The 25,696-nt window shown below is 33.8% G+C and overlaps 1 protein-coding gene across 1 annotated transcript; it reads right to left on the bottom strand.

Annotated features, from left to right (window-relative positions):
• Nucleotides 1–927: 927 nt before the first annotated feature.
• Nucleotides 928–14,039, bottom strand: TYRP1 (tyrosinase related protein 1). Its single transcript, XM_012769721.2, has 7 exons — nucleotides 13,655–14,039; nucleotides 12,218–12,537; nucleotides 9,395–9,599; nucleotides 5,685–5,852; nucleotides 3,424–3,603; nucleotides 2,016–2,162; nucleotides 928–1,202 (listed from the first exon to the last, which is right to left on the bottom strand). The coding sequence occupies exons 1-7, from the start codon at nucleotides 14,037–14,039 to the stop codon at nucleotides 997–999; spliced, it is 1,611 nt and encodes a 536-aa protein (XP_012625175.1). The 3' UTR covers nucleotides 928–996.
• Nucleotides 14,040–25,696: the final 11,657 nt, after the last annotated feature.

The raw sequence follows: 25,696 nt of genomic DNA, 5'->3' as shown, positions 1-25,696 counted from the left end.
ATTTCATATTAGAAGATGGGGGAAAATAGCATTCTTATGGAGCTAGATAGAAAAGGAGAACTAATAAAACACTATTTAATATTTTATTTTGAAAATACAAAAATGCTCATAAATGATAAGAGAGTACTATTTAAATTTAAACACAATGAATAGAATACTATTTGCAGAGCACTATGAAGCATATTCTCCACCTTTATGCTTTCTTTGTGGACTTCTAAGATATTAGAAGAGAAATTAGGAGGTGGAATGTACATATGCGTAGTTCCTTTTTCAGTGAATTGAGAAGGGGAGGTAGGGGAACGCAGTGGCAAACATATGGGAACATAGTGGCAAACATATGCAATGTCAGTTATCTCTTTAAAAAGTAAAGCTTTTACCTCTTTAAAGTGTGATAATGACTGTGATTTTATTGTGGCCTTGAACCTAAGACTAAACAATATATGCCAACCAAATGATATGTTTGAATGGTCTTTAAATGGGAAGACTAATTTTAAAAAGCTAATCAAGACGTCATTTATTTATAACACCATTTAATTTATTTTAATTAATAAATGTGGCTTCCTTTATATCTGTTGACCAATATTAATGAATGGAAATGTATTTATATTTTAACATTATAGAAATGCACACTCATGTATTTTAAACATAGATTTACTGTCAAACATTATTTTCCTTCACATATCAGCAAAGTACAGCAGCTTATTTATATCATCATATAGTCAACCTTTAAAACATGCCAAAGATATTTACACTATCCCCTTAAATATCATGGAATTAGTGCAACCCACCATTTTAAATGGAGCTGAAAATCAGAACCTTATGAAAAGAGTCTGAATGCCCCTTCCCAGCTCTGAAAACAAATGCATGGAATTTCAATTCCAACATATGCATATATATGAAAGAAAGTATAAGATAATATAGTTAGTAACTCAATTTATTATTTTTCAACCAGATAGTTTTGTGACACTAATGTCTACGAAATGAGGTCACTTGTCATCAGACCATAGACTGATTAGGATTCTGGAACTTTTCATACTCTTCATCATAGTGTTGATACTGATCAGTGAGGAGAGGCTGATTGGCTTCATCCATCTTGCTTCTGGCACGAATTAGGCAAGAAGCACCCACAAAAATGACTGCAACCAGTACTAAAGCAGCAACTACTGCTATGGTAATGATCTCAGATATACTAAAAGCCCGACCTATTTGAAAAAGAAGAGTGAAGAGATAAACATTAAAATAGCTATCACCAAAAATTCGATGCCCCCAATTTAGGCACTATCCCAGGCACTTTAACAGAAATCCTGATATTTTATTTATATTGGTCATATTGCCTAAGATTGCACTTGTCATCTCAAAGGTACTTTCTAATTTCTTTTAATATTCAAAAAATGAGAAAATGATGGCTCAAACAGTTTGAGTCACTTGCCCAAGGTTACTTGGTGAATAAGCTGTAGGGTTGGTTTGGAATCCAGATTTTTCAGAATCCAAATTCTGTGCTCTTCTACTATGCCCTACTGCCTTTGTTGAGACAGAAGTTTAAAATAAAAAAAGTTTTAAAGTTCAAAATCTCAGAAAAAGTAGCGCAGAGTATGTTACTCCCTCTTCCTTTAGTATAGATGAATGGAGGCAACATGGTGTAGTAGAAAAATTGGGACTATTACTTGGTGGGCCTAAGTTCAAAACTCATTCTCTCCTCTTACTAGAAATGTGGACCTTTAACAATTAATCTCTTTAAGACTCAGCTTCTGTATATGTAAAAGGAAGATTATAATAGTCACTTCAAAGGGTTGTGAAGATTAAATGAGATAGAGTGCTTTCTAATCAGCTTAATGCTAGGTTAGAGTGGGCTCTTAGCAAATGTGAAATTCCCTCTCTTTATCCCCAAATAAAAATCTGAATAAAAGCCTCTAATTCCAAATGGAAAATGTAGCCTCAGAATACTGAGATTACTTTAAAGAGAACAAATTTGCCTTTGGAAATCATCACGGTAAAAATACATTTTCAATACTCACTTGGCCATTGAACTTCATAAGCATATCCCAGGTTGTCTGGAGCAGCAACAAACATTTCTGTGTTGGTAATTGGAGGCCAGAATGGCACCATATTGTATTGTCTATTATGTCCAATAGGGGCATTTTCCAATGGAAATGTGGATATATCTAAATTATTCCAAAGACAACTTGTTAATGAACATAATAAAGGTAGTATTAATGTCATTATTATGTTCTGAAGGTATCCGATATTCAAGGAGAACATGAAACAATTTTACACTGAATAAAGACATAAAGAGAGTTTTTCTGCAGCAGAACAGGGAATTACATAAAACAGAGTTCAGATGCTTTGAACACAGCAACAACATATCACTTAATAGAAAAAGAAGGTTTAAAGGCAGAGGAATTTTAGTATTTTATCATTTATGATGATCATTAATTGTTTTATTTTTAAATGATGGAAAACTCATTTGAATAAAATTTATTAAACTTATTTTTCAAAACCAAAGAAAAAAGTGGACCTGACATTTGTTGTAGTATCATCTATAATTGAAATTTGAGATACAGTGTATCTACTGGAGATTGTCCTTGACTATGACTATTTCTATTTGATACTTTTATTTTTTCTGTTTACTTTTACAGAAATCATTATTAGCTTTATTCCCAGGGTTTTATTCTGTTAACAAAAAATAGTTAAAGTTTTGAATCAAGATCCTGAAATCCTATTTGCTTGCTGCCATCTCTCCTCTTTCTATTCAAACATAAACAATGGGCATTTATATTATTAGTGAGTTTCTGTCATGAGGGATAAAAGGAATGATAAGTTATTTGTGGCAAAATATTGGTTTTGTTTGTTTGTTTGCTTGTCCCATATTTGTGTAAAATTAAATACCAAATAGAATGTCATAAAACTAGAGTTGGAAGTGGGCTTGGGTAGACACTAATGGACTATATTTGGAAGAGTTGGAATAGGTGAGAAGGTTGGGTTTGAATATTTGTCCCCTTCATGAGAACTCTTCCCTCATGAATGGATTAATCCTTTCACATATAAATGGACTGATGGCTTATCATGGGAGAGGAACTGGTGGTTTTATAAGAGGAGAAAGAGAAGAGACCTGAGCTAGGATGTTCAGTCTAGCATGCGATGCCCTACACCAACTTGGGACTATGCAGAGTCCACACTAGCCAAGAAGGCTCTCAAAAGACCCAGTCCCTCAACCTTGGGCTCCTCAGCCTCCATAACTCTAAGAAACTTGCCTGCCTTTTCAAAGTGGTTTTGAACATTTGGAAATGGCTAGATATCATAGCTATTTTACCCTTATTTTGAAGTGTATTTTATGTATGCTAAGTGCTCAGCTTAAACTGACAACTTTGCCACTATAACAGCCTGTTTGGATAAGCCTGCAAAAGGTATTGGAAAGTATCTCACCAGGATTGTATCTCCTCAGCCATTCATCAAAGACTGCATCAGTGAAAGTATGCAGGAGGACAAAAATAGGATCATTTGGAGATAAATGGGTTTGTCCCCCTGTTCCATTCAGGAATAGATGAGCCAAATTGTGAAGGCTTCGAACAGCAGGGTCATACTTTCCTGTGGGGTCACTGTAACCTAGACATAAAAGCAAGGATGGAAATAGTAAAAACCATTGCAAATATCTTACTTTTCAAATCAACAGTAGTGATTATATTGGGAAACAATTTTTTCCTAAGGATGTCAGGCCAATTTTTGCCTTGATATGATAACATTGCTTCTCTGTACCTATGGTTGATGACATTTGCTTGCTATACCCAGAGCTAGGTTTGTTTTATGCTAGTAGCATGACATCCCAAATGTAGCCTCTAGGTTAAAAATAATGACCTGCAAAGGATACCAGTCAGAATATATAGAACATTATATTTGACAAGGCAGACATTGCTCTACATAGAAATAAAGATAGTAGAAATCTCCAGTTTCTAATAAAAACTGCTGACACAATTGGGAGAACACCGCTCTGATGGTCTTGGAACTTAAATTGCCAGATGTTACTTCAGCCTCCTACCTTACTCCTTTTGAATGACTGTCAGCATGTTTATTTTTAGAAAATTACTTTATTTTTGTAGGTAAATTATAATTTTCCAGAGCTTTCTTACCATCCCTGTACTAGTTTTAAATGTTTGGAAAGCCTACTGTCAAAACATTTATAAAACTTTTGATAAACATCTCCATTTCACATATATATATTTCTCTATATATTCCATATATACGGGAGAAGACTGGGATAGACACAGGACAGATCACAAATAAAAATGGAGGATCTATAATGTAGGTTGTCTGATTGGCTTGAAAGACTAGGAGTGGGAGATCAGGAAAAGGTTGTATATTATAAATGAAATCCAAATTTAAAATATGTTAACCTGTTCTCTCTTTGCCTAAGATTAATTGTATAGTTACAGACAATTATTGATTCATTAATTACTTTTTCATGCATTTATTACATTATTACTTGATTCAAAAATAATTTAAAGATTGCCTCTAATATACATGGCTTATGGGTAGGCACTAGTCGTTTTATATATTCTATCGGGAAATCAGTATAATTTGTTCTCTGATTGGGCATTAGAACACACAATCTGCACATTTTTAAAAATATAAGTACTTATAGACTTAGTTTATGGATATCAGTTTAGGCAAAATACAGTGATTATTTATTGAATGATCTCCAAATCAGTGTATTCATGTAGTTATTAAAATTTAGGTCAGAATAAAGATAAACATGGCAGAAATTTTGAGCATAAAAGGGGAAAGAATTAAAATTAATTATCAGGTTTATATATCAACTGTCTCAGATCATAGGGCAGGGAGGTCTAGTCCCATTTTTGAGGGGGGCAGGATACATCTGACATGTTCTACGTTATATTTAAGGTAGAATTTGATGACAGCAAGTTTATAATAAAGTTAAATGTGTTTATATTCACTTTTAACTATATATATATATATATATATCAAGCATGATTTGAAGGTATCAAAATTTATTATATAAAGGTATGGATTTAGACAATTTGGATTTAAATCTGTGTTCTGTTACTACCTATCTGAATATCTTGGGAAAGTCATTTTGTCTCTTTAGACCTCAGTTTTCTCAGCTTTAAAAACGCTTGAGAGAAACAAAGAAAACCAAATTCAATGTTAGTAGGTACTAATTTGAATTTTTATAGACCTTTAAAAAAAGTTACATTATAGGTTGATATAGACTTAAATAAAACATTTGCCCAAACCTGGCTTTAGTGGATGTCAACTAATTGTTTGGAATTCTTTTATTGTTACTCTTATTTTTTTTAAAGAAAAAAATTTTAGTAAGCTGTCAAAATTTTGAATATTATTAATATTTGCCAATGCTAGACCTTGATATAGTTACACATATTGGCCAGCAAATTACCAGAAATATGAACTTAATTAGTTTTTAGATGTTTAAGAGACTGAAGAATAATTTCCAAGGGTTTCTCCTATAATAATTCAAAAGAGTTTCATGGTCTGACACTTCTCTTTAAGAAAGTTCTTTTCTGAACTGATGAATAATAATAGGTAACCTCATTCACATAAACTCACAGGATCAATATGCTATTCAAAGCCATTTCAAAAGAACTGCTTTTGAATACTTCGGTTTACTCTGATAACTAGGTCAATTCAAAGCACTGATTTTGTTTATTTACCTTCTACAGTGTTTCGGAAACTATTTGTAGAATTGGAATAAAAAGGAGGTGTGTCAAATAAACCAACTTCCAAGCACTGAGCGACATCCTGTGGTTCAGGAAGACGTTGCACCATTGGTCTAGCCACATTTCCTGCCGGATTTCTCCTAATTGGCCCATTCTCAGTGCCTGGAAAAAGATGGGGTATGCAGACATTCACGAAATGTTTAGAGGCCTTACCATTGCTCTTTAAAACTTTACATATAGCACAAACACTGAAATATATGTTCTTCTTGGTAGAAGAGAAAATTTAAAAATGCATATTTAGTAGCATAAATGTTAGAAAATCTCAGTTACTATGTCCTACTTCTGTGAGTAGAGTAGATATGCAATACATAAAAACATCTGAAGAAAAAAATGACCACACGAACAGATACAGCCCTGGTGTTTGTTGAATCCATATAAGCTTCTTTCATGAGAATGTATTAAAATGAAAATTCCATGGAAAACTGAATTTTGCCAAAATAATCTCATAAACGCTAAATTCCACATTGAAATCTGTATTTCATATATACATGAAATTTTGCACCCAAATGCCAGTGGGTTAAGCCTTCAGAAAAATAAGAAAACAATAACCATAAATCTCTTTGGAAAGTGGTACATATTTCAATCAACACATACTTTTCAACTTTTCCAGCAATTAATATGAGGACTAAACTAAAATTTTGAAGAACAGGAACAAACAGGCAAACAAAGAGCTGTGATACTAAGGATAGATAATATGACAGATGTCTTAAAGGAGAGGGGCAGAGAGAGGAAGAGGGGAGTTTCATAAAGAAGAGAGATTTACAAAGAGCTTTGAAGGACTGAGAAGAATTTCAGTAGGTGAAACAGGAGAAATTTTACAAGACAAACATTGTAGGCAAAGGAAATAACAAAATGATAAGCTTTCTTATCTCTGTAACAAAAACTCCTATCTACAATAAAAGTCTTTGCATCCTTCAGTCTTGGCACAGTGGCTGGCATTTAATAGGTGTTGAAGAGTTGTTTTGTGCCTGTCATTATATGGGAAGGATCATGCTAACTGTACAAAAGGGCCTATTCGGGAAATAGCTTGCCTGGAGTATGTGGCAATGTAGGAGAGTAGTGGACTGTGTGAAAAATGGGAAACCAGACAAGAGCCATATTGGGAAAAAATCAAATACCAAGATGAAAAAGTTATATTTAATTCATTAGGAAGTGGAGAGAAATTGAAGCCTTAGATTGGTGGGAGAAGAGATTGGTTAGGAGCATTTTGCTGTCAATCCAATGGTCTCCAGGGAAGAATATATATGTCCTAGAGGGACAAATTTATCCACTAGACTGGGAGAGATAATATTACAACTTCATCTCATATTCCTTTTATCTCATTCTTAAAGCTTCCTGTGTTCTGTGCTTTACAATTAACATAGTAATTAGTACTTGATGAATTGGCATAATGAACTTTATATAATATATAAATAAAACATATGCCTATATTGGGACTGGAAATGGATGTACATTTTTGAGGTGTATATTATCACCAAAAACTTTCCACTAATTAAACTATGAATTCAAGTTGATGTTTTGGGGATTACTGTTTAGGGAACTATCAATAAATTCCAAGAAAAAAGCATTGATTACTTAGGTTTTGAAATGCTACATCCTATTTTGCCCATGAAGTTTCATAGCAAAGAATTCTGACAGTAAAGAAACTACTTAAACTAGCATATTTTTAGCCTACTGATTTTTAAATTTGTTCTCATATGGACAACTTCTGCCATTGCATCTATTATGGATCTGAGTCCTGTGGTATTTCCACCTAAATATAAATAGAAAGTTCCAAATTATCTCAAGGAAAAAATAGATTTGAGAAGTATTGTGAAGAAAGAACAATGTTCTTTATATGATGAATCAATGATGACATTTTAGTTGCTGGAAGAATGTTAGGTATAATAATTTACATTTTCAACCTACCAAGTTTGGTGCATTAATGGAATGCTGAAGAGATACTATTTAACAAGCATATGAAGACATAGATATAAAATACCTAAGGGAAATTTGATCTAAATATGTATATGTATGGGTCTCTTGTAAAAAGGTGATCAATGAAACCATAGGAATGAATAAGATCATTCCAAAAGAAAAGTAGAGGGAAGAAAAATTACTATGAAGATTAAATAGAATACCACATTAAAGCATTTGACACCATGTTAGACACATAATATGTGTTCAATAAAATCTTAGGTTATTTTCTTTCTCTCATCTAATAAATAAAATGCTAAGCTAAGTCTTTATATTTTTAACCAAGACAAGAAATTTGAAATTTGTTTAACCTAAAATAAATAATCTTCAGTTTCTTGTGAAACTATGTGTCTGAGTTAGGAAATTTGGTATATTCACTGACAAGAAAAACTGATAAAAACACAATCTCTTCTTCTTTCTTTTCCCCTCCTATGTTATAATTTTCTTTACTCATTTAAATTGTGTTTATTTTGGTATCCAATCATCAGGAAGATTGGAAAATGTCTGGAAAACTCCCAGGCCAAAATACAATAGCATAGCCAGAAAGAAATAAATGGCATGTCATCTGAAGATATTCTGATCATCAATTTCATTTCTCTGCCACAAGGTGGGACCACTTGTTTAACATATCAAAGAAAAATTTATCCTAATTTTTAAACTTCTACAGAGGACAATTTCATATACATTATCCTTTCTTTAATTCCTATGTACAGCTAAATAATCTTCTAATGGTGAAAAAATATCTAATTCCTTCTGATATATTCAGAATATACTTTTTATAAGTTTACAAATAATTTAATATTATATATATAAATATATGCAAAATAAATATACATGACTATAATAATAAAATGAATTCACATAATTCTAGTTTTTACGTGAAAGTTTAAAATAGCCAGGCATGCCTGAAAATGAAAAATTAAGTGGGGTTGGGGAGTCTAATAATTAAATCTTGATTATTGTCATAGGGACAGATTATAATATGACAAAAGGAAGAGAATACAAAGCTTAGGGAAAGATATACATGTAACAGAAATTTGACCTATGATAGATGTGGCATTCAGATCACCAGAGAGAGGATGCTAGGACAATGGATTAGGCATGGTTAGACATTCTCTTACTGTTGTCACCTTGGGAGAGTTGGAAAGCAGCTAGCTGGTACACATCAATACAATATCTTCCTTTTCTAAAATGTACCCCTGATATCACGTTTTGGTTTTTAACTTGCTGACTGAATAAGAATAAAGAATTATTTTTTAAATTTTTTTTCTCCCTGGATATTTCCAACTTTTTTTGCATATTTTTCAGATTTTCTTGGGAAATATTTTCTGTGAAATTCCAACACAAGACACATGACTACTGAGCGGTGCTAAGAAAACTAAGAGGATTAGTTTAAACACCTAGACGTTTCCAAAATAAAGAAGTTAGCAATGCACCAACCAAATTACTCAAGAAAAGGTATTTAAAAATGTGTACGCACTTTGTTTCCCCTGGAGCACCTTATAGATTGCCTTGAATATTCGAAGCAGTTAGTGAATATCTGTACACTGATTCTATATAATAAAAGTAGATTTTCGTCTGAACTCCCTAGTAGAATGAAACGGGGCCTTCCAGGCAGCATATTTAATCTTTAAAATATTTAACTTCTAAAGGGAAGTTCTGACTCCTAGCTGTCATTTGGAACTTACTGTTACAAAGTGTTCCCAGGGTATCATAATCCTCCAAAGAGTCACAGACCACTCGCCATTGAGAAAAGACAGAGTTCGGGCTTATAAGAGTGGAATCAAAGTTGCTTCTTGATCCCATCAAGTCATCCGTGCAGATATCACAAACGTTTCTCCCAGTCGCAAAATTCCAGTACGGAAGGGAGAAAGAAGGCTCTTGCAACATGTCCTAGATCACAAAAACTCTGTTAATATTCCCTGTTTCTGTTTATAATTATTCTTCTTTGCTTGGTTTACTCTCTGGCAGTTTATTTCTGGTAGCTGCCTTCAGCCACTGAAGTACCAGTCAGTGTATCAGTAGTGTCTGAGGGGCCCAGAGGAGTCAAACACCTAATTTAACAAAGCTTAGATTTATGATACGGACTCATTTAAGCACCAGAGGGAATGAAACTCAACTCCTTATGAAGAAAACCTGCAAGTAATTTGGAGGGGGAAAAGGTCTTCCTTTTCGTTCTTAGGCAGGTAATTACATTTTTATTGGTTATACCAAAAATTATCAGTAATAACATCCTCTCGTTGACATTTCCACATTCTTCCATTTTCCTATCTTTCATTCAAGCATCACTAGCTTTTAGTCTGGAGCCAGATCCCGCCTTGAAATATATTTTGTGGACCAGTGATTTTTGTTTTGTTCTATTTTGAAATTTCATTTGAATGACTTTAGGTATTCAGATTCTGGTTTGGCCACAGGTCACTTGGGCTCTTTCGCACTCATCTGCCTGGCCACAATTTGGTGTTTCATTTAGAGACCCTGCTTCAGAATGTAAACTATTAGGACTCAGGCTTCTGGATAAAACTCATACAGACAGAAATACTAAACAGAAGCAAAATTAATCTTTGTGCCTATTGTCCTTAGAATCAGAGACCTAGTTTCTATTTAGAGCTGATCTCATATTTTAAAAAAATGCTGGGCTCAAATCAAGATAACATTCTTATTTTACTGTGTTTCTTAAGACATATATTTACTTGTTATTTCTCAGTTTTTTTGGCCTTTGAAGAGTTATATTTAGAGTCTGAGATTTAAATGTAGGGATTGCCATTGTTTTATCTTAAATCCCAAGCACTCAATTCATTTCTGCTTTTTCATTTTAAATTCCTCTCTAGGATGCATTTTCTTATCCTTGGATGTTCTAGAGAGCCAAGAGCTTTCCAAGTCATCCCCATTTATTGGTCTCCAGGGGTTTGTCGCCCTTCTTTAGAAAGCCATCATTGTGGTTCACAAAAATTAGTAACAGCTTCCATGGGATCATTAAGAGTAGCTTTGTGGTTCAGTAACTGACATTTGGGAGCCAGAGCATATTCATGTGGCATTTCAGCTGTGCATTACATTTAGATTGTAATTTGTTGGATCTCTCATGCTGTTGGGTTTTAAAAATGTAAGTCATGGAGGTTGAAGTTTACACAGGAAAAATCGAAGCTTTTAGATACTTTCCACCTGCCCTTTCATTTTGGTGTGCCCATGGGAAAATGACTTTAAAGGCATGAAGATCTGCAGTAAATTACAAATGACAGATTTATATACTCATAATCTACTAAATGTCTTACTTGTAATCAGAGCTATAAAATATGATGTTCAGAGTATCAGATGAATTCATTTAATCACTCTCAAACTGCATATGGATAGACTACTTTCAAAAGAATATTTTATTTCATATTTTAGTGCATTAATTCTCTCTCTTCCAACCATTTTTTTTTTTTTCGGAATAATGCTGGCACAAGCATCCTGAAAATCAATAAATGTATTTAAACACCTTTTCTGTCTTTAGACACTTTAAGGTTTAATTTTTAAATTTTAACTTGGAGGGAGAAATCCATTGCTATTATTTTACATGGGAAACAGGTTAACTTTGTGGATTTCCTAGTTGAAATTTAATAATTTCAAATCTTATTTTAAAATAGCAATAATTTTTCTCATGAAACAGAGGTAGTTGGTAAAAGAAATGAGAATAAAGTATCTATGTTACTAGATACTTTCATGTGTTTTGAGCATATCTGCTAGAAAAATAAGCATGAAATAACTGTGGTTAAGTTGAGGTTCACTTTATGCCAAAAAAGGCCAATGTTTTTTCATTAAAAATAATGCCTGACTGATGTGATATTTTTGTCCTTTTATAAAATTATATATATTTACAGTGTACAATATGGTATTTTGGTATACGTATACATGGTAAAGTGATTACTACAGTCAAGATATACAAAATTAACATAATTGTCATCTCATATAGTAATGTAAAATTTTTCAATAGGTTTCTTCTGTAAGCAACAAAGTCGTAAGGGGCAGAAAAAAAAAGTAGTTCAATGAAAATAAGGCAATCTAAATGGAAAGGAATTTTTTTTCATGATTTAATCCTATGCCATATTTGAAATATTCAAGTGTAATGATGAGGTATTTGGGACTGGGAATACTGAGAATTATCTACATACCTGTATTATCTAGACCAGGAGGGGCATTTGCTTATGTTTAGTGGAGAAGGGATTTTATGAGAGTCATTTCTTAAATTATAGAGTTGTAGAATATTTTTGAACTCTTAATTCACACCTACAAATATCTCAGTTGGCTTTCTCATTGTTCCTATTACCTTCTTTTCACTTCACAAAAGATAAAGATTCATTAACAAGTAATCAAAATGAGGAAAAACTTAACTGAATGTCAGAGGCAGATTAATAACATGAAACTGCTTTGTCATCACATGTTTTGATCATTTGGAAAAGCAGTGAATTAAGATGACTTACCAACAAGGCACTTCATCTGTAAAGGGTCTGAAAACTGAAAGGTTTTCTACGTACCTGCATGTCTCTCTCCAATTGCAGCAGGTGGTACCTGTGCCAGGTGAGGAAAGCTGGTCCCTCATGGGAGAAATCCACTTCAAAGCTTTCCTGCCCTACCCCAAGGAAAGTCTTTTTGACTGAGTAGTAGTGTGTCCAAACAAAGTAGTTATAAATGGAAATGTTCTCAAATTGTGGCGTGTTGCCATCTGGCCCCAATATTTCTTCTGATCTCCTGGTGGCAATGACAAATAAAGGGTGAGTCGTGCGCTTTGCCATATCCAGAGCCTGGACAAAGTGGTTCTTTTCTTCCGTACTTAAGTCTAGAAGATTTCTCCTGACTTTAGGGATACAAAAAATGCAAACATGAAAACATCTGCTTTGTGGGAATGGGTAGAAAAGAATAATATTCATCTTGTAACAGCCCATGACTCCTTTACCCATGCATGGTTCTATGTCCATATGTTCAAATATGTTTTAAATTATTTTGTTCCTTTAAAAATACCCCTAACTAAAACCCTTTCTTCCAGCCTACTTTCTTTCTCTTTCCCTCCCTCCATCTTTTTCTCTCTCCAGTTGGCTCTAGGATTTCTATTAGTTTTCTTTCTGATTTTATGATTCTGTGATTCTTGTCACATTAATTTTTGCCCACTATTGGCATTTTTCTTGGACTTTTTAATGCATAAATCTTACAAAGAAAAGGTCGGTGGTGTAGCATAGTGGCTAAACAGCAGAGACTTGTTCTGTGACTTTGGGCACATTTTTCTAAGCTTCAGTTTTTCATCTGTAAAGTGTGGATGAAAATAATGCCTGCTTTATAGAGTTGTAAAAATCAAAGAGCACACACATAAAAACAATTAGATCAGGGCACAGCTTATAATAAAGACTCAATAAATGTTCTGTTCAACACAGTCCAGTGTCTGACATATAGAAAACAATCAAATATTGCTGGCAGTTACTATTTAATACTTTCTTATTTAATGCTATTTAGATGATAGGCCAGACAGTTCATCTAAAATGCCTGAATTTGATCATGACGTTCGGAAATTTCTTTGTGCATTAGCAGGGGTAGTGGAAGATATTGAAATATAAGAGTTAGACAGATTGCAGTGTGAATCAGCTTTATCAAGAACCAACTATGTGGATTTTACCTCTCTGAACCTCTCCATCTATGACAATGAACATATTTATCTTGAGGAGTTACTGAAAGGACTAGTTATAAACACAGTTCCTAGCATATAGCAATTACTGAACAAATGTTTCAGAAGGAAATATTAGTCAGAGGTCTGAGCTTCAACCCCAACCCTTTAAATCAAATAAATTTCCTAACCTTTCTAAGCCTCACTTTTCCCAACTGTGAAAACTATGATTTTCAGGTATTTCTCCAGCTCAAATGATTTAGGATTCTATTAAGAGCCTTGAGTCTCATCGGGACCACCCATTTATCTCCCCACTTACCTGTGAGAACCCTCTGGTCGCAGGCAGCTCCTCTCCACCCAGGACGGCAAGTCCCACAGTTGTGTCCTGAGAAATTGCCATTGCACTGGCATGTCCTATTGAAGAACCGCATGGGCCAGCCCTCCCGGTCATCTCTGCCATCGTGGGGGTAGTGGGGACTGTGGGGCCGGGAGTCTGCAATGACAGCTTCGCATCTGCCCCTTCCAGATGATAAGCCACACTGGTCTGTCCCAGGCCCTGACACAGGGGACAGGTCTGGGCAACACTCACCACTTCTCAAAGCCTCAACAGTAGCACATTCCCGTGGGAATTGAGCCCAGGCCTGCTGAAAAAACAGCAGGGGGAAGAAGATACATCCCAGAGACAGGAGTTTATGAGCTTTCATTCTGCTTGAAGTAAGAGTGCAGAACAGAGATCTGGTTTATGGTCCTTTACCTAAAGAAGATGAAGCCACACTAATTAAAATCCAGCTGAAGAGGAGAAAGTAAAATGGAATTATGCAAGTTTTTTTTTTGTACTCTTATAAATGGTAGGAGCCCTTCCCAACTCACCTTCAAAATGGAATCTGTACCTGTAAAATGACATTTCAAACAAATAATAAAAATAATAATTTATCTTTAAAAATTTGATGTATATAATAACTACATAATTAAATTCCCCATCTTAATCATTTAGTTTTCTTCCTTTTATATATGCGTGTGTGTGTGTATGTGTGTGTGTGTGTGTGTGTGTGTGTGTGTGTATATACACACACACACTTCTCCTGGATATCATTTATCAAGAGCATTTACTAGCTGGTCACCACCATTAATTACATTTAACCATGAAGCTGAAAGAAGAATTGAGAGCAGATTCCTGGCAAGTTAATTTCTGTGATTTAAAGGCTCCCATGCTAATGGAGTTGTGGCGGGAGCCCACCCACTCACCATAGAGCTTCTCTCTAGTACCTTAAATTCCTGAGGGGCTTCTCTGCTAAACTTCCCTTAGAGCTGAGTGTTTTATACTTGCTTGTCCCCTGATGTCAGAGCTGTTAATTGCACGTGGGTTTCTGCCTGATAATTAATCCCAAAGCAGTTCGCCCAGGCTGGGAGGGGCTAGTCCCCTTCTCCACCCTTTACTAATCCCTTTTCACTTCAGTGGGTTTTTCTGCTCTTTAAGAACTTGATCAGCACATGATTCCTTTCTCACTGGATTCCTTGTGATGCTTAAGGTTTTAAGAAAAGGTCAGAAGCACTAATTTGGAATACAAATCAGTGAAATCAGAGAGATTTGTTTTCATTGTAGAGACTTTACTTTTTTCCTCTGATAGTGTATCTTTAGAAGCGGAAACAAGATTAATTACTTTTTCTTAGTGATATGAAGGCCAGGCTAATGCTTGTCCCTGGTGGTAGATTTTGGTTGTGCTGTGTCTTGAAAACAAATGCTGCCATTCTTACAATTTGTAGAGAGAATAATTGTAATAGACAAGGCATCAGATATGATTATACCACATCACGTGGCATTGGTTGTCATGGTGCCTGGTGGACTTTTACAGAGTAGGTGGTCCCACTTCATCATAGGGTCCCTCCTTCCATAGAGGTTGGTGTCTCTTTTGTGGCACAGCGCCAGACTATAACTACTCCTTTTATCGTTTAGAAGATGCCCACTGAATGACTTCTTATTTCCTACATTATCTTCAAGTAATCTAAAACCAATGGCATTAAGGATAAGAGATTCATAGATTTCAAGAGGAATTTCCTCCTGGAGCTGAAAATTCATGCATAGGAAGTCAATCTTCAAATGCCAGTTTTAGTTTGTCTTAATAATACATAATTACTCTGCAAAAGTTAGAAGAATTCATAATCAGCGTCAGTTGTCCTTTCTGACTCTCAGCTAGAAAATTGTCCAGAAAATTATTTAAAAGAATTGAATATATGGTTACAAATAAAAAAGACAACTAAGGGCCAATAGCACTAAAAGTAATAGATACATGTGCTTTAGGAGGGATTTTGCTATGGAATTGAAAACTCATGCATATGAAGTCAATCTTTAAATCTAATCTCTAGTTTGGAATACATAATTACTGTATAAAGATTATCAGAATTCATGATCTAGGTCAACTGTCCTATTTGACTCTAAGCCAGGCGTCCTCAAACTATAGCCCGTGGGGCACATGCAGGTGTTTTTGCCCTTTTGACTTTTACTTTAAAATAAGATATGTGCAGTGTGCATAGGAATTTGTTCATAGTTGTTTTTAAACTATAGTCCGGCCCTCCAACGGTCTGAGGGACAGTGAACTGGCCCCCTGTTTAAGAAGTTTGAGGACCCCCGAAGCCATTAAATTGTCTAGAAAACTATATTAAAAAATTGAATGTATAGGTATAAACAAAAGACAATAAATATATATCTATAAATTAAAGTAAGAAAGAATAACAAGAATCTTCTGTTCATAGCCCCTTGTCTATGCCATTGACATGATTTATTATAACAATATCAAATATGGTTATTAAAATATGTGTCTGTGAATACAAAGTGTCTTTGTTTTAATTTTTATTTTTTGGTCTGTTATATACATGGCACTCCATTAATGTGTATACATATTAGGATATTTCTTAAAATGCTTTAAAAAACAGAACAATTCTGGTGATGACTTATCCCATACATAGGGGAGAACTTTTTTTTTCTTCTGTATCTCTAAACTATTGGAATAACTGAAATGGTATCATTACTACAGAAAGCTTCCTTGACCAGAATTTTTTTCCCACTAATATTATGTCTAAAACATATCCCAGTAGTTGCATGTAAAATACTGTAGCAGTATTTCGTAGGATTTTTTAAATGACATTGTAAAAATATAACACCATATATTTAGCCATTCTCTTATTAGTGGACATTTGGGTTATTTTTCAGGATTGTTTTTTTTTTTTTTTTTTTGTCTTATGAATAGTGCTGCTGTAAATAATCCTTAAATGTTTCTTGGTGAGCATACATAAAAATTTCTTCATGGTAAATATCTAGAAAGAGGATAGCTATTCATAGGGTTTGTGAATATTTTCAAGATAATTCCAAATTGTATTCCAAAGGGATTGTATAAATTTATTTTCCCACCAGCAGTGGCAAAGTTTTCTTATTGATTCACAAACTTACTAAGACTTGGTATTTATAGATTTAATTGCCAATTGCTGACTTAACTTGCATGCTTAGTTCATTACTCTTCAGAATTCCTTTTTCCCAGTCTAAATATTTAAGGCTATTGTAAAGGTTCATTTTATGTGTTAACCTGGAAGGTGTTCTGAGATGAAATTGACATTTAAGTTGGTGAAATTTGAGTGAGCAAATTGCCCTGCATCATCCCTCATTCGGTCAGTTGAAAGCCTAAACAGAATAAAAGGCCTGCACTCTCTGAGCAAGAGGGAATTTTCCAGAAGACACCCTTCAGATTTCATCTGCACCACCAGAAATCCTAGGTCTCTAGCCTGCTGGCCCACAATGCAGATTTTGAACTTGCCAGGATCCATAATTGTGTGAGCTAATTCCTAATAACAAATCACCTTCTCTCTACTCCCTGTCTCTTTCTCACTGTCTCTCACAGACAGACAGACAGACAGACAGACAGACAGATAGACAGACAGACAGACAGACACACACACACACACACACACGTATCCTATTGGTTCTATTCCTCTGGAAAACCCTAATACAGCTACTTATTTATTTCCTCCTAGGCTTTATTTTTGCTTCATTGATTTCCCAAGTTTTGAAATGTATAGTTTGATACTTTATTTATACGTTTTAAAATGAATATTATTTAATTAATTTGAGTCTTAAAAAATACTGATTATTTGAAATTTGTTGCATCTGCTTCATGGCTCGGTACATGGCATACTGTGTGTCCCCCCCCCCATGGCAAAACTCTCTGTGGTAAATTCTCTCACTTTTTATCTGCAGGTGTCTTATTTTACTTTAGTCCCTGAGTGATAGTTTTACTTAGTACTCAAATCTAGGCTGACAGTTATTTTCTGTCATAACTTTGAAGGTATTACTGTGCTGTTTTCTTGCTAGAATTGTGGCTGCTCAGAAGTCTGCTGTCATTCTCATGGGTGTCTCTTTGTAAGTGATCTGTCTTTCTTACTCTGGTTATTTTTAAGAACTTGTTTTTGTCTCTGTTTTCATAGATTGTGGAGAGAAATGAATCTTTTTTTATTTATTCTACATGCTATACTTTTTGCTTTATTTATTTGTGGGCTCATGGCCTTATCAATTCAGGAAATTTCTCAACCATTTTCTCTTTAAATCTTGTCTCATCTCCACACTTGGTTTACTTCTTCTAGGACTATGATGAGGTATATGTTAGATATTGTCATTTCATACTCCATATCTCTTAACCTGCCTTTTATATTTTTTACAAATTGACACAATGTCTTCATTGGAAGATACATATAAGTTACTGTTTTAAGTATTTTAAAATATTGTCATAGCAGTCAGTTAAAATTACCTAAAATCAAATGGAAATTGGCTTTATCATTAAAATAGTACCAAAATATGTAAAAGGAATAATAATAATCCTGAGGGGAAAATCTCCTATTAATACCAAACATAGGTCTTTAGTTTTCATAGGATACTTTAATAGTTAAGCACATATTTTGTTCTTTTGAATATTAAATAATTGTACCTTATTAAAAAAAGGAAAGGACTCTTTCTGATATTTTCATTTGTTTAACTTGTAACTAATTATCGACTAAAGTTTAATTGATATTTCTTTATTTGTGTCCCTGCTATAGTTTGGCTCCATTATTTCACTTTCGTTTAATTACATTTCATTTAATGAACAGACTTTTACTGATTAATATATTAGGATCTGCATATAAGATACTTATTTAAATATTTCAGTTTCTATAAATACAAATGTAAATGGGACAGTTTTATCTCCATAAACAGCACATTTTACATGTAGAGGTTTCTCAATAAATAGTTTGTAATAAATGGCTAGATGAATCAATTTTATAATACTGATACACTTGTTACTTTATTTCAAATAACTAGTTATGTTTAAAAGTATTCTTTCTAACACTAAATTAAATATCTATTAAAACATTTTAAGAATACAGAGCAGTATAAGAAAGAAAATAAAAAATTATCCATAATTCCAGTGTCACTAAGAGGAACCCATTAAAACTGTTTTCTAATTTTAGTCTAATACAGACACTTTTGCTTACTCTTTCTTAAACCTCTCTCTCACATACACGTTTGTCTCTTTGTGTGAAATGTATTTATTTTATAAAATAAAAGATATGTATACATCTTTCCTAAACTGCTGGAGTCTGCTTTATAAACTTAATATTCATGCACTTTTCCCCACAGGATAAAATATTATAAAACATTAATATCAAGGTTATTTTTCATGAGCACCTTATCAATAATTATTGCTTTATTTCCGGTTCTTCATTATTATCAATGATTCTTTGGTGAACTTTTAACCTCAGATTGCTTCCTTAGCTGCTCTTCTATGAGTATAATGCTTGGGACAGAGGACATGAAAAATAAGAGAAAGATTTTTCATCTACCTTGGGAAAATGACTATGGATAATTACAGAGATTATCCACTTCTTCATTTTTTCCAAGTAATGACTATTATCATTTTCAAAAGAATACATTCCAATTAGAATATGATAAATTAATAAATCTTTGTACTTTTAGTTTCATAAGTGAGGTTGCATACTATGACTTCTTCCTGAAGGTCATTTCTCTTTTACCATTTATGAATTTCCTATTTATGATTTAGTTTCAATATCTTAATAGGATACTTATCATTTATAATCAACTTATTAGCATTCTTTACACAGTAAGAATATTAATCCTCTGCCTATTTTTCATACCTCAAATATATTTCCAAATTCGTCATTTTTGGTTCACAATTTCTTTGTGGTATGTTTATGTGCATTTTAATAGCTAAAACTACCAGGGATTTCCTTCACTGTTTCTTCTTGTAATTTTTTTGCTTAAAAATTTCTTCTCATTAAGAAATTGGACTCTCTTTTTTTCTTCCTTTAATTCTTTAACTCATCTGAGATTCATGTAACATGTGATTTGGATAGGTCTAAATTTCCTTTTCCAAATCATTATCTTATATTCTAAAATATAATTACTTGGCCATAGGTCCTTACCTACAGTTTTTTGGAGTTTTTTTTGCCTCTAGAAATGTGAAATATTATTTAATTATCTTTTGTAGGAGGTGATGAGCACCTAATCAAACCTACCTCACACTAACTTTTAGGACTTACAAGGATATGGTCAACAGCCTGGGCCTGGATTTTATAAGTATAAAATACAAGGGGACAATTGTATCATTATATTACAATCTGGCTCTATTCCCAGGCAGTTATGGAATATATCAATATCTCTAGCAAGTGGTTCTGTAACCATAAAATGTGATCTTAAGTCACCAAGCTCAATATACATATTAAGAATTCATGACTACTTTTTCTGTTCCTTGCATAGTTGTAAAACAAAATGATGTAAATTACCCCACCAGTCTTCATACAAATACCCAAAATTATATTTGATGGTTGAGCTAGAGTAATAGTTACAAAAGAGGTCTGCTTATTCCAAATAGATCTATGTATTTTAAAATTTCCCAATTGAGTTACAATATATAGTTGTCAAATGCATATAAATTTTCCTAAGTGTTTCTTATCCCTATTTAACCAATAACAAAATCTGATATAGATATACTTTAGGCCTCATGTAAATAAAGCATTCAGCCTATATTATATGGGATGGCTTAAAAGATAACAAAATTTACTCCTATACTCTGGCCTATCACACAAAATTAATGTTAAAATGTCAATAAGTTTACCTTAAAATATGGCCTTTTAGCATCAATTAGTGCAATGGTGTTGGCACCAATTTTCATGTGTTATTATATTACCAAATAGTAGCTAAGAACTTGTGTGCAGTAAGTAAATGGGAGAAAATAGAAACTGACACATTTTCTTAGAGGTAAGTATATATATATTCATGTATACTCATCTGTAAAGGAACAAGTAAACTACAGTGTGTCACATTATGATAAAAGAAAAAAAAAACAGACTGGGGCTTTGCCCATCACATTTCTTTATTGAGTTAATTTCCACAGTTACCTCTGGACACTGTAAGTGCAGTCTGATACAAAAATGACTAATAATCGATCAAGTCAGGGCATAAGTGTCAAACCACATAATACTAATTAAATATAAGAATAAATATAAAATGATATTCTGACATTTTCTATATCTTAATGGATTTGTGTACTCTCTCAGGGGTTGGAGGAATCCCCCCTTAGAAACCATTACTCTGGATGATCCGATCCATTCCCTGGAATTCATACATGAGCTGGTAAATCCCAAGTTAATAACTCTAATAGCAATCTTTCCCTCAAGGTTCTGACTTACATATCTAACTCCCTACTTGCTAAGTCCACTTAGGTAACTACTAGGTACATCAGACATTTTTATAAAATACGTTCTTCTTCGGTTTTTCCCATCTCAATAAATGGAATCACCATTTACCCACTGCTTAGGGGAAAAAATGCACACACAGAAGTCATTTTTTTCTTTCTCTTTGTCTATACAACTTGCATTCATCAGTTAATCTAATTGACTCAAATTTTACTACATCATTATCTTTTACTTGGCCTGTGGCAAAAATCCAATAGCATCCCCTCACCTTCCATACTTAACCATGCAGCAGTTTATTCTCCACTTAGCAGCGTGAGAGAGCTTTTGATTGCTAAAACTTGATCACTACTGCTCACATGAAAACCTTTCAATGGCTTCCGGACCCAAGTAGAAAAAACCCAAGTCCTTACAGAAGCCAACGTGAGTGATCTGCCTCCTCCCATCTCTGACAACCTCCTACCATCCCCCATCTGCACTCCACTTCCTGCTGCTTTGCTCAACAGCAAGCTCATTGCTACCTCTGGGCCTTACTCATGCTATTCCCCTTGCCATTTCTCCAGGTCTTTGAATAGCTGGCTCTGTCACTTCATTCCCACCTCTGATCCCCTATTACCTCTTCAAAAAGGCCTTTCCTGACCACTCCACCTAAAATGGACCCCTTAATCCTTAATCTCATCATTCATTACTCCCTTATTAAGCCTTCATCTTCTTTAAGTTATCTCTTAATATGAATGCAACTTTAAACCAAAGAAATAACTTTGAAGAAAACAGGGGATAAGCACAAAAAAGAATACTTGATGAAGAATTAAGAATTGGACTGTTTAGAAACACATACACTGGCAGTATAAGCTAAATAATAATCACCACAGGTTTGTGTGTCAATCATTCATAGTCAATGCTAAGATCGTAACTCAGGAAAAAGAACTGATCTCCCCTTCCCATGTTTTTGAAGTCTTATGATTGTCATTTATAAAAGAATTAATAAAAAAATCTAAATTATGAAGAGCAGGAATTTAGGTTAAATTGAGGAGAAAGAGAGATTTAGGAGCATCTGTAGTTTTTCATGAATATTGCAAAGGAATATTAATATATTTAGTGATCATTTGTGGCAAATGATACTGAATATACTAATTGTCCAATTGGATTACATGTTATTAAATTATATGCTTAGTTGTACTAAGCTTAGATTAATGGCTAAGAATTCCACAGAAATTAAGTCAACTCAAAGTCATCTGTTAGATCAGTCATGTGTTTTTACCTCATGGAGAAGCTTAAATTCAGTGAAAGGAAAGGGGACAAATGAAAAGCTTGTGTTTTTGTGTCACTGAACAGAGATTCAGTCAAATATAACATTTTTATTTTGGGGCAGAATATATGTAGCTGAGGTCTCAAATAACATGGGCTCTGATAAACTGTGCAATTAGTTTCTTAATTGAGCTTTCAAAACTCAACACAAAATTGTGAATAGTGGTATAGGGCCAGTTAACAATAATTTGCTTTCTATTCAGTGAAATTCTCTCCTGCCAAATTAAGATTAAAGCATTTAAAATATTCCTATTACTGATGATTTATATTCTGCTTGCTTTAGCAAATAACCTTTTAAGAGTTTGTTACTGAGAAATTTCTAAATATATGTGTGTGAGGCATCAAAGTCAAAATAATCAAAGATATTTGTGCTTAGAGTAGAATTGAGAGGTGCATTTATTGTGCAGTAAAAATTATTGTGCTCATTTCCAAAGATTAAGTGTGTACTATAATCTTGGTAAAAAATAACATTTACATTATTTTAGTATTTCTGAACATATATCTATAATGGTGATCACCCCTTTTTAACATGTACTATGCAAGGGAGTAAACGAGGGGCTGATGCTTTCGAAAAAGATGGGTAGTATGATTATACATCAAATGTTTATAAAATAAATATGCGTATATAATATGTAACATATGATTATGTGTATACACACATTTAACACTGTATTATGAGCAAATTGGCTCTTTCACTTTTTGTACTGTAGTTTGAAATTATGAAAACAGTAGTGAAATATCAAGCCTTTATATCTATATCAATAATTTTGATACTATTTCTGCTTTAATTTTTATTATAATATTTATAATATAAGGTATAGGGATAGTGATAGATTTTATTAGCAAAAAAACTGTTAAGCAGTTATTGCACTCTATAGTAAAAAAGTTTCAGTGTACACAGAATGACTTCTGAACCATTTTTTCCTTATTAACCATTTGAAAAATCCAATTTACAAAATGTATGTAACATCATTCAGGACAAGGGAGTACACTGCATGAATGATGTCGTGACAACAGCCCCCACTGAGGAAGAAGCACAGGAGGAGGTAAGGACCTCAGTGATCCATTGTAGACCCATTACACGTATAGAAATATATCATGTAACATATATTAGCTATATATAAGAAGCAGATTGGCCTGTCCAACAAAACACAGCCTTCCAGGCATTTCACTGACCCCATCATTTTGCTCATAAAAGTAGCTTCATATATAAAGAGAAATAACCCAATGCCTACATAACCTAAATCTCTTTTTGTAAATTCACATTACATTTATTTCTGATGTAGAAGTACAAAAATCTCATATAGAGCAATGATCATATTGAAACATTTTAAAATAAGGTCTTTGAAATCCTATAAGAGGTTGAAATTTTTAAAAATTCCCCTGCCTTAAAACTTTTAAAATTAAACCTTGAAATGTGCAGATGGAGAAGTGTGGCTCTGGATAGATTTATCATAATCAGTGTCAAATTTATTAAGAAAATGGGCTGAAACCCATATGCAGTACTGAGTTGAGAAAGATCAAATGAGTTTGACTACATTTCCAATGAATTTTCTTTTTTTTTTAATTGAATCAGCTTATTATAATTTTCCAATTTATAAAGAGAAAAGATGAGATATATAGGAAATTAAAATTAGGAGATGCAGAGAGATACAAAAAAAAAGCATTACCAAAAATAAGAGACTTGAGTGTGTGTACAATTAGTTATTTTTTTCTTATAAGTAGTTTTGATAGGTTTAGAAGGGTCATCGCCCCTCCCTTTTCTTTTTTCTCCACACACACACACACACAAACCTACACACACATACCACTATTTACACCGTATAGTCCTTACCTTGTTACCTACGGTGCCTAAGGGACCTTTGGTGACGTAACTCCAACTCAGGTAAGAAGACAAAGCTTCAAAAAAAAAAAAAGAAAAGAAATTTGAGGAGACAACTGACATTTGGTTAATACCCACATTAAGGACGTCTCTTTACTTTTTCAGGAAACCTTCCAGGAGTCAGAAAATGGAAGAGACCTCACTGCCCCTTCCACTTTCTCACCAGGACCAAAATTTATCCTTTGCTTCCTCTCTACTCCATTGGACAGTCGGCCATGGGGACACTAGATGTTAGAAGTTACCACAAGGGGAGGGAATGAAGAAGTTGGTGGCACTGGGGTGCTCAGGGAGGGAAAGAGGGCAGGAGGGAGAGGGAAGTGGAGGTCAATGTAAGGTGACCATGGAAGCTGGACCAGGAAGACGAGGGTCCATGTACAGTGACTGCTATGCTCAGGCCCACGTTGATAGACTACTGGGATGCTATCCCAATCATTGTTGCCCTGCAGACTCTGTGTGATTGAGAAATATCCATTAAATTTAAATTAAGCAGATGATTAAAATAAATTCTGTCTTTGACTGAGTTTGATGAGTTAAGTCCTTTATTTGGGGGTGCTATGCTACTCTGCTGTTCATGGTAGAGTCACACAGAGGGTTACAGAGACAACGATATAAAAGAATTTCTGCATTTGATTATGTTATTATTTCTTAGTAATACTCCATTAAACAGGAAGCTCAGAGACCTAGAATGTTCCCTTTGACAGGGTGGGTAAGAAGTAGTAGTCTTCATGTAGAAATCCATATCCATAGAGAAAAAAATGTATTGGTTTTCTTAAGGGTCACATTGGGAAAATGAGGGAGTTAGTTCAGTAGCCTGGCCTTGTCTTCATTAGAAATGTTGGTATTGTCATGCCTGCTTAGTCACATCTGTTACGTACGGTATCTAGAAATTCTTGAGGTCTATGGAAAGGCTTTGTCAACGGTGATCTCTTTCATTTGTAGAATATTTATAAAAATTCTTAAGTATGATTGTAGAAATGTGCCGATATAGACTATATAGAGAAAAAGCCTATTAGGGAAAGACCTATGAGCACTGTTTATTTTATATTTATATATTTAAAGAAATCATGGATTTATATTTTTCAGTTTTAATATTTGGCTTTTGCTTATTTCATAATTCTATTTTTTTCATCTAGACTATTGATGGTAAAGGCATGTCTAGCTTAATCTTTTGTCATAAGCTTTATTATGTCTGTGGGCATCAAAAAGGGAAAAAAAAACATTACTCAAGAAGTACTTACAATTTGGGGGAAAATTTGCAACACATCTTACATTTAATCATCATACCAGTTCTATTAATATAAGGTAATTATCCTTATTTATGGAGGTTTGAAAAACGAAAATGATTTGCTTAAGTTTGTAGATCAGTAAATAAGCAAGCTGGGACTAAACAAGGTTTCTTAGTCCCATTTCTAGCACTGCTTCCACAACATCACAGCTGGC

This window comes from Microcebus murinus, chromosome 12, assembly GCF_040939455.1.
Source record: "Microcebus murinus isolate Inina chromosome 12, M.murinus_Inina_mat1.0, whole genome shotgun sequence".
In the NCBI taxonomy this organism is placed as follows: Eukaryota; Metazoa; Chordata; class Mammalia; order Primates; family Cheirogaleidae; genus Microcebus; species Microcebus murinus.
Note: the sequence above shows the minus strand (reverse complement) of the source record. Positions and strands in the feature narration are given on the sequence as shown.

Bases quoted from the DNA above. Each gene is read 5' to 3' on its own strand.
- TYRP1 (XM_012769721.2), bottom strand. From the start codon at position 14,039: ATGAAAGCTCATAAACTCCTGTCTCTGGGATGTATCTTCTTCCCCCTG. The intron at 5,853-9,394 runs GTAAGTTCCAAA...ATCTTTTTCCAG, and splicing joins CCTGGGAACACTTTGTAACA to GCACTGAGAATGGGCCAATT. The intron at 2,163-3,423 runs GTGAGATACTTT...GGAATAATTTAG, and splicing joins GCTGAGGAGATACAATCCTG to ATATATCCACATTTCCATTG.